Source organism: Perca fluviatilis, chromosome 5 (genome assembly GCF_010015445.1).
Source record: "Perca fluviatilis chromosome 5, GENO_Pfluv_1.0, whole genome shotgun sequence".
Taxonomy (NCBI): Eukaryota; Metazoa; Chordata; class Actinopteri; order Perciformes; family Percidae; genus Perca; species Perca fluviatilis.
Window position 1 is genome coordinate 7,912,114 of NC_053116.1, and position 10,471 is coordinate 7,922,584.

Genomic DNA, 10,471 nt, shown 5'->3' on the forward strand with positions numbered 1-10,471 from the left:
TAGTGGAAGTTTTTCCCTTATTAATAAAAAAGCAAAGGGTGGCTACTATGAAGAATATAAAATATAAGACATGTTTTCAGTTATTTCACACTTTTTTGTTAAGTACATAATTCCATATGTCTTCATTCATAGTTTTGATGCCTTCAGTGAGAATCTACAATGTAAATAGTCATGAAAATAAAAAGGAAACGCATTGAATGAGAAGGTGTGTCCAAACTTTTGGCCTCTACTGTATGTATACATAGAATATTTCCTGTTATTATTATTAATAATAATTGAGTTCAGTATTATTGTTGCATTAACAGGTCAGCTGTACTTTAATGTTGTCGCTGGTGAATTAGTTTGATATATAACAACGCATCATATTTTATAAGACAATATCTTTATCTGAAAAGTAACTAATAATTATAGCTGTTTAAAGGGGTGATAGAATGCAAAACAGATTTTACCTTGTCATAGTTGAATAATGAGTGGGTAACTAGGACATACATAGAACCTCTAAATCCCATTCACACCTCTTTTCTCTGCAAATCTCACTATTTGAAACTGCCTCTGAAAACGGGCGAATCTCAACGAGCCTCATAGTTGACGTCAACTATTGCGGCTCCTCCTCATTTGGCTCTAGTCTTTCTCTTTGTCACGCCCCAACATTTGCATAGGCTACACAACTGACCTGAGATCAGTTAGTCTTCTGAATCTAGGTCGTGCAGATCTCAGAAATTGTATACATTGTTCATATGCTATTTTACCATTAAATTCACTTCTGAGACTATGTAGAGGTCCAATACGGCTGTTTTACGAAAATTGATGTCTAATTGCAAATTTTGTCCGACTGTGTTTCGGACTGTCTTCCTTCACAGACCCCGGCCTGCTGTGAGGTAGATGGAGCTCAGTCACGGCTGGCAACCCACAGCACTCCATACCCGCGCAAAGTCACAGTTTTGGGCTAATGGACTACGAAACGCCGCTGCTCTGACAGAGCTCCAGGGCCTCCAACTCCCCTCTTCCTGCTAGCTAAATGCCCGGTGTATGTGAGTGAAAGCGCGGTCAGCGAGCTTGTTACGCCAGCATTCTCTTACCACAGGTTCCAGTTACTATTTTAATGTGTGTAATTATAATGTGTTGAGTTATTTAAACAAATGATTGGGGAAATAAACGCCGCTTGTCCGTGAGTCTCATTGATAGAGCCTGCGGCTGGATGGAGCTCAATCAATGAGAGCTAGCTAGCCTCCTCTTAGAATTCCTCTGGAATTCACAAAAATTAATTAACTTGAAATCGGACACCGTTGTTAGCTTTATAAGACATTTAGTTAGATGTTGTATACGTGGCCTGACGAAATTCAAACTGTAAATATACTCGAATTAAGGCGAAAAGGAAGCTAACTATCCGTGATTTGTAGCTAGGATTGAAGGGACAGTCACAGCTAACGAAACACCTAGTCTTCACAAATATTAATTAACTTGAAATCGGACACCGTTGTTAGGTTTGTAAGACATTTAGTTAGATGTTGTGTAAGTGGCTTGACAAAATTCAAACTGTAAATATACTCGAATTAAGGCGAAAAGGAAGCTAACTATCCGTGATTTGTAGCTACACATAGATAGGATTGAAGGGACAGTCGCAGCTAACGAAACACTTTGTCTTCACAAATATTCATTAACTTGAAATCGGACACCGTTGTTAGCTTTATAAGACCTTTAGTTAGATTTTGTATAAGTGGCGTGACATGTGTGTAACATGTGGTAAGAGATTGCTGGCGTAACAAGCTCGCTGACGGCGCTCTCACTCTCACACAACGGGCCATTTAGCTAGCAGGAAGAGGGGAGTTGAAGGCCCTGGAGCTCCGTCAGGGCAGCGGTGTTGGTAGTCCCTGCTGTGGGCTGCCAGCTGTGACGGAGCTCCAAGTACCTCATAGCAGGCCGGGGTCTGTGAAGGAAGGCAGGCCGGGTGGCGAGGCAGCACCGGCGGGCGGCGAGGCAGCACCAGCGGCTGAACTCCGACACACAGTCTTACCAAATTTGCAATTAGCCATCAATTTTTGTAAAACGGCCCATATTTGGGCTTTATATAGTTGATTTCTCGCTTAAAAAAGTCTCAGAAGTGAATTTAATAACGAAATAGCCCGACAAACAATGTATAACTTTGCAGTGTCTGAAATATGAGGCCTGCTGCCGAGTCTCCCATATGTTTCTATGTAGATTGCTCAAACCAATCAGCAAGTAGCTCATTCTGAATATTCATTAGCATACCATATTTGGAAGAAAAGCTCTTGTTCCAAATAGAGCCATATTCACAGGGTAGTTAAGGGCCTAATAAAATAGCATTCGGGCAATTTTCAGCCCAACCAATATTACATACCCCATTAGGAGACCTTAAGGAACAGTGTAAAATACCCTATATAATCATTCTATCACCCCTTTAATAAATGTAGTGGAGTTAAAAGTAAAATACTTCTCTCTGAAATGTGGTGGAATACAAGTATACAATGGAAGGAAATTAGAGTACTTCAGAATTGTAGGCAGACACAGACGAGTTAGGGATGTCAGAAAGAATTTGGAGTTTCCATACTCTGTATACATGTACCCAGGAAGAAGTACCTGTACTGGTGCTATCGGCGGCTGCCGGCTCCTTACTCAGCCCGTTGACACCGGGTGCAGAGGCGGGGGGGACAGGTGAGGGCCCCGCAGGAGCCACGGCTCTCGGAGGACGTTTCCCGGGAACTTTGACTGTCACGCGCAGCAGGTCGATTTCCTTTCCATGGATGTTCTGCGTGTAGTCCTGAAACCGACAATATATCATACACATGTTTGACACTCTTAACCAGAAATGCAGATTAACAAGACAATCAATCACTTTTGGAAAGAAGAAGTAATTCTTTCTCCTGCAAATTATGAGATGAATTCATAAATAAGTGAACACAACTTTGCTGCTACAGCCTGATATGATCAGTAGCTTATGGTGGCTAATGCTAGCAAACTTTAGATAGAAACTTAGACGTACAGTACTTCCAAGTTGTACACAGAGCACTAGGGCTGTCCTTGACTGAAGAAATTCTAAGTCGACTAACCCTCACATCATTTTGTCGACTCATCGATTAGTTGATTTAATTGACAGACCTGCGTGCTTTGAGTGGTCATAAAGACTAGAAAAGCACAGTATAAATACATTCATTTACCATCTGTAAAACTGAGTTTCTCCACAAAGAAGCACGCAACAGCACCACTTTCAATCTTGTGTTTACCTGAAATGTGCTCATAAGTTTCTTGGGAATTAATTTCTTGGAAATCATTCAGCATTAAAGGTCCCATGGCATGAAAATTTCACTTTATGAGGTTTTTTAACATTAATATGCGTTCCCCCAGCCTGCCTATGGTCCCCCAGTGGCTAGAAATGGTGATAGGTGTAAACCGAGCCCTGGGTATCCTGCTCTGCCTTTGAGAAAATGAAAGCTCAGATGGGCCGATCTGGAATCTTCTCCTTATGAGGTCATAAGGAGCAAGGTTACCTCCCCTTTCTCTGCTTTGCCCGCCCAGAGAATTTGGCCCACCCATGAGAGGGAGACATCATGGCTTTCAAACGAGCAAAGTGGCAGTTGGTCAAGGCCACACCCCCCACCCTCCACCTTGCCCCCCCTCTCTCCTCCTCAATAGCTACAGACACAGAAATGGCGCATACTAAGGAAAGCTCACTGTGGGACTGGCTGTAGTGGCTGTAATTCTGCACCAAGGCTGAATTTCGGGAAAGAGACTTCAGATACAGTATTAGGGGACCACTAAGGTCTATATAAAAGAGACTTCAGATACAGTATTAGGGGACCACTAAGGTCTATATAAAAGAGACTTCAGATACAGTATTAGGGGACCACTAAGGTCTATATAAAAGATACTTCAGATACAGTATTAGGGGACCACTAAGGTCTATATAAAAGAGACTTCAGATACAGTATTAGGGGACCACTAAGGTCTATATAAAAGAGACTTCAGATACAGTATTAGGGGACCACTAAGGTGTATATAAAAGAGACTTCAGATACAGTATTAGGGGACCACTAAGGTGTATATAAAAGAGACTTCAGATACAGTATTAGGGGACCACTAAGGTGTATATAAAAGAGACTTCAGATACAGTATTAGGGGACCACTAAGGTCTATATAAAAGCATCCAAAGAGCACCATGTCATGGGACCTTTAAAAAAACATTTAAAAATGACTAAATGACTAAAGAAATCTTAGCCGACTAAGACTGACTAATCTACTAAGAGGATGCAGCCCTACTTTCCACCAATGGTGGTGCAGGAAAACTCAATGTCAAATACAAATGTTAAATCACTCTGAATGTTTTCTGGAGAGAAAAAAAAAAGAAGAAAAATAAATCAATAGTAAAAGTTTCAAAGCAATTCCCGTAGTCTTGTACTGACAACCATTGAAGTTGAAACTGCAGTTAAATCTGAAAAGCTGCAGATACAATCGTCTCCACACTGCACAACTCTGAATCCTTCACTGTGTGTTTTACTGCTGCATCGATCCGTCCTGTGGTGTTCTCTTACACTGGAGCTGGAGTGGTAGGACAGTGTGCCATTGTTGGACAGGGTGACGTATTTCTTCTTCCACTCCTTGTTCAGAGAGCTGCCGCTTCTCTTCCAAAGGATGCTCTGTCAAAAACAACAACCGGAGGTCACTGCACTCGCAACAAACCGCCTCTCGGAGTCAGCCTAAATTTAGAGTCGAGAGCGTTTCTTCAAAGTGTTATGGGGTCTGACAACAATAGCTGAAAGCACTTGCACATTATTAATAGAGCATTCTTGAGAAACACATTTGTTCGTGCTGCTTACGTAAGATGAAATAAATAGCTTGTTCCCACCTTGATGCTGAAGAGGGAATCTGTACATATTATTGTGCTGCAAGCAAACTGAAGCATCGTTGAACTGAATAGTGATGTGTCGGCTCTTTTAAGTATACGATGAGAGCTGGCTCCCGGACGATTTCTTTTTTCTTGTTTGTTTTTGTGTAAAATAAAATGTCTTATTAAGACAGAATAATAGGATTAATCCTTATAACGTGATTGTTAAATACATTCCAGAAACGCCTCACTCACTTTGGTAATAACATTAAAGGAGACATATCATGCTCATGTTCATACTTGTATTTTGGGTTTCTACTAGAACACGTTTACATACTTTAATGTTCAAGAAACACATGGTTTATATTTTTCGTAGACTGTCTGTCTGAATGTACCTGTATTCACCCTCTGTCTGAAATGCTCCGTTTTAGTTCCTGTCTCTTTAATAAAGCTTTTTGTGAGGGGGGCCTCACAAAAAACGCAGTGTGCTCTGATTGGCTTGCGAGAAAGACATGGTGCACATTTGCCAAGGTAGTTCTAAAGCTGTTGTATCTTTTAAGGATCATGCATGTGACATAGTAAGGGAAGCCAAATTTGAATGGCTTGTTAAATCCCATGTTTTCTGATCTAATTAGCCCACAAAAAACAGACTCGGCTGTCTTATTATTTCCGAGTTTGTGGGTTGGTAAACACTCCAGATACCTACAGTACAGGCCAAAAGTTTGGACACACCTTCTCATTTAATGCGTTTTTTTATTTATTTTCATGACTATTTACATTGTAGATTCTCACTGAAGGCATCAAAACTATGAATGAACACATATGGAATTATGTAATTAACAAAAAAGTGTGAAATAACTGAAAACATGTCTTATATTTTAGATTCTTCAAAGTAGCCACCCTTTGCTTTTTTATTAATAAGGGAAAAACTTCCACTAATGAACCCTGACAAAGCACACCTGTGAAGTGAAAACCATTTCAGGTGACTACCTCATGAAGCTCATTGAAAGAACACCAAGGGTTTGCAGAGTTATCAAAAAAAGCAAAGGGTGGCTACTTTGAAGAATCTAAAATATAAGACATGTTTTCAGTTATTTCACACTTTTTTGTTAAGTAAATAATTCCATATGTGTTCATTCATAGTTTTGATGCCTTCAGTGAGAATCTACAATGTAAATAGTCATGAAAATAAAGGAAACACATTGAATGAGAAGGTGTGTCCAAACTTTTGGCCTGTACTGTAAATGTATGTGCACAAGCACTGAAAAAGTTTTTCATGATATGTCCCCTTTTAGACCCAAGCATGGTGAGACTTGTATGTTGCGCTGATTGACACATCCAACGTTTCAATCATCAATATGGCTAAATATTTCAACAAGAAATCTTTTGGTTTAGTATAATTACATTGAATAATTTAAGTGATAGGGGATATGTGCACACATACCAATCATAGGTTCAAAAATGTTTGCTAAATTTGGCTACAGTTATAAAAGCCAGAAGTGGTTCTAAATGAAGAGGTGTCTGGGAGGCTCTTATTGCTCAGTGCAGCCAAATGATCTGGCTCTCTAAAAAGAGCTGTGATTCCCATCGCTTACATTTAAAAGGGTTATTTTGTGTTCCGTTCTGCAATGTTAGCCAAACCTGTTTGATGGGAACGCCCCGCGCGCTGCTTGGGTCTCCTTTAGGATCACCGGACTTCTTATCTGGGTCCCGGTTCTGAAATCAAAATCAAACAGCAGGGAGGTGTTTCAAAAGAGACTTCAGGAGAGAGAGAGAATCAGAGATGAACGCAGTGAAATGAGAGTGAGAGATGAAGGGAGACTAAAAGGTGAGGGACAGCCGTCAGTTGGCAACGACTGACCTTAAAGAGGGAGGGCCGTCTGGGGATGCCCCTCAGCGGACGGGAGGTGACACTGCCTCCCCCGTCTGCCTGTGCAACCCGCAGATCTCGATGACCGATCACAGGGGTGGAGGGCAGGGAGTAGGCGTAGCCACAACTCGGGCCATTACTGGCCTGAGAGGTGGAGCGAGCCGGGTCAGGAGGTCAGGAGGTCAGGAGGTCAGGAGGGAGGTGATGGAGGGGATGGAGGCGTGAGAGAAGAGATGGAGAGAGTGAGAATGGGCTGAAAGATGAAAAACAGGTGGAGTAAATGCACAACAAAGTGGGCGATGATCGACAGCGGGATGTTTTTTTTTTAGCCGTCGATCATGGTGAATGAGAGGAGCGATACTGAGGGAGCTGAGATGGATGTGGAGGGAGTGATGGATGGTCTGGGGAAATCTAAAATTAGATTTCAGTTTGATAGATGGTTTTAACTTTATGATGCGCGTAACTCTTAAACAGTTCAGAGAGACAGCTCCACATTCTCACTTTGAATATGGAAATTCTACTTGAGTCATGTTTTTATTTTTTTTTTAAAAGGATTCTTTTCCATGGAATACCTTTTTCAGGATGTCATGTTTTTTCTTTTACTTATCAATACTGAAATATGCGGAGAATAATGACTATTTTGGCATCAGGACTACTAATCAATGCTCCTGAGGCTTTACGGAGGTGAGTGGAGCAATAAAAAAAAATGCTTGGGCAAATTGAGAACAAGTGCCTCAATTATAAAGAAGACGCCAGCATGGCAACAGCCGAAACACCTTCATGTGTGTCCTATTTTTATCAGGTCTTATGTAATATCTGTCTAGACTGGAAAAAGATTGTGTTTACCCAAACAAGGGAACAATAACGAGTTTCACACCTGAACACGTTAGTATTCAGCGCTCTAACATCCCTGCATTCCTTGAACGTTTCTTTCGCCCTTTCTGTCAGGGCCTTGGAAATATTTCTGTGTGTGAATCTGTGAAAAAACAGTGCTGTTGGATTTTTTTGGGGGGCAGGGGGTGGGGTATGCGCAAAAGTCGTCTGTAATGGGAGGTGTGGGATGGGACTACGCGTGGCTCAGTTGTGTGGATCTGTTCAAAGAGCATTTTGTTTTCTATTTTTTTTTATTTTGTTCTATTTTTTTCTGGAATTTGTGCAATACTGCGTTCAGTGAGATAGAAACAGAAATTGATTTTGTCCACATGGATGATGCACAAAGACAGAATTGGCATTTACACACATTCAGTTTACTTAAAGAAAGCCTGGGAGTTTAGCCATACACCGTTCTTTTCTTTCTTCTTCTATTCGGTGTACAACTTGAAGTTATTTGAAAGTACATCGAGTATATAAAGGCAGTGGTGGAAGACGTATTTGGATCTATTACTTGTGTAAAAGCAGCAATACTACTGTCAGTACAAGTAAAAGTCTGCTGCACTCAAAACCTTACTAGTAAAAGTACAAAAGTATCAATATCAAAATACACATTGTACAGTATGGCAGATTTCAGAATAATGTATATCATAGCACTGGATTATAATAATTGATGCATTAATGTGTTCATCACTTGTTCATCAATGTTGCAGCTGGTGAAGGTGGAGCTCATTTTAATCATTTTGTAATATGTAATAATTGATTACTGTAGTTGGTTTATGTGTTGTGTCATTAATCTAATGTTGGCAAATAAATGCATAGTGGTGTAAAAAGTACAATAACCCTGTGAGATGTAGTGGAGTAGCAGCAATAAAGTAGAAGAACCTCAAAATACAAAGTACAGTACTTGAGTAAATGTATTTAGTTACATTCCACCACTCTTTGGGTGTTTTTTTCTTTTTCTTTTTAAGATAATTTTTTTGGGGGCTTTTCCCCTTTATTAGTGACAGTGATAGACAGGAAAGGGAGGAGGTGTTCCAGTGTGTGCAGAAGATAAAAAGTTTGCAATATGCAAACACCTGCAAGGAAAAAGTAGGGCGTGGAGGGACGACACCAAAATCAAATTTTTTTAGTTGAGTAGTAGTGTTTTGAGAAATATCTTTCTACTGCAAGGCTATATTTATTTTATTTTTATTTGTTATTTATATATTATTTTATTGCCATTACCGGTTTCCCCCTGTTTTCATACAGAAGTTTAGTTTGCTAAATATATCACATTATTTTTGTTGGATATCGGATGTGAAAATAAGGAAATGGTTCTAACATTGCACTTTAGATGTGTGTGAATTCCCCACACCAGGAGTAATTTATAAAGTTCTATTTTATAGTGATCCATTATCTGGGCCACAGCAAAGGACTCAGCCCACACGGGGGCTGAGCAAGAGGTCGCCCCATCTTTATATGTCTCGGATGTTTGAATCTATAATGGTGTCCTGTCTTGTCCGTGTGAGAGGAGCCAAATGTTTGCCATGACACACAGCAATAAAAAAGGAGCTAGCTCCAGCTAGCTCCAGCTGTTAGGATGAGGTCCGGTACCTGGCCGGGGAGTGATGCTGATCCAGGGGTGGAGCCTCCAGAGTGACTGGGAGAGTTGGGAAGAGACTTGCAGGCCTGCAGTGCCGCCTGCTTCTTCTGAGCGACAATCTTCTGGGCAGCTGTAAAACACAACAGATGTTAATCGGTTTCATCAGACGTATGTGTCATGTATAGCAGCAACAAGGCCCCAGACCCTCACTGACATTGACTCTTAACCACCTTCCTAGTCACTACACTTTGCACTAACCTTTCATTCTGGACTATCTGCCTATTGCACAAACTACTGTCTATATTTTTTGCATTCTGCACTCCAACCATTCAGCCTCCTTTTATCCTACGCTAAACAGCTATTTTGTGTATATTTGTTTCCCACTCTGTGTTTAGTGTTTATTTCTTATGAATGTTAAATATGTTTGTTTGTGTATGTATGCACCACTCATGCTCGATGGTGTTTTAAGCCCCCAACGTCGACTTCAAGGCACCTAACCCTAACCTTAACCCTAACCATTGCCTTATCCTAATGCCTTCCAGGCAGCGCTGCCTGGAAGACAACGTTGGGGGCTTAAAACACCAAACACCACCAAGGCAAATCACACGTCGGTGTAACTTACTGCAGCAAAAAAAAAAAAAGTCAGCTCACCCTCTGAAAACACTCGATCGACGTTGAACCCGTAGGTCGCGCAGGTCTCGTAAAACAGCGAGTGACGCACGTCGATACACAGCTGTCTGGCTCTCTGATCCTCAATCACTCGAGGGTTGGTGCTGCTGATTTTATCTGCAACAAACAAACACAATCAGTGAAGAGAAAACTGTAAATTGGGATGAAAACAGTACTGCAAAGAGTCATCATCATACAGGCTTGTAGTTTGCTTCTTTTACATTACATTACATGTCATTTAGCGGACACTTTTATCCAAAGCGACTTACAATTATTTGTTATTGTACCAGAACTTCATTTAGAGGAGATATAGAGATCCCGCATAGAAAAACTACCTTTGGACAAACTGTTCTGTCTATCAGAGGAGGTCATTTTTGGAACAGCATCCCAACAAACATTAGAGAATGTCCAACTTACTGCACATTTAAAAAGCACCTTAAACAATTTCTTAAAAGTTCCCAGTTATGTCATCATTTTGACAAATTTTACTGATGTAATGTAATCTGCCTGAATGTGTGCTAATGTGTTTCTTGTTTGATATTGTATATTGTCATATTCTTTTGTGTTGCATTATCTTGTATGTTGTTGTCTTCCTGCTACAGGTGAAAATTAGCATTTATGCTATAACCTGGCTCTT

The 10,471-nt window shown here is 40.6% G+C and overlaps 1 protein-coding gene across 5 annotated transcripts in view; it reads right to left on the bottom strand.

Annotated features, from left to right (window-relative positions):
* The window catches only part of agap2 (ArfGAP with GTPase domain, ankyrin repeat and PH domain 2), a 42,309-nt gene that overhangs the window by 11,341 nt on the left and 20,497 nt on the right, over positions 1-10,471 (bottom strand). For 4 of the 5 annotated variants that reach the window (XM_039800388.1, XM_039800386.1, XM_039800384.1 and 1 more), the window contains exons 6-11: positions 9,817-9,951; positions 9,177-9,295; positions 6,702-6,854; positions 6,482-6,556; positions 4,548-4,652; positions 2,599-2,779 (exon numbers count right to left, since the gene is read on the bottom strand). In XM_039800388.1, coding sequence (XP_039656322.1) covers positions 2,599-2,779; positions 4,548-4,652; positions 6,482-6,556; positions 6,702-6,854; positions 9,177-9,295; positions 9,817-9,951 — 768 coding nt within the window. The remainder of the gene's footprint in view (positions 1-2,598; positions 2,780-4,547; positions 4,653-6,481; positions 6,557-6,701; positions 6,855-9,176; positions 9,296-9,816; positions 9,952-10,471) is intronic. The other variant, XM_039800385.1, reaches the window with a different exon arrangement.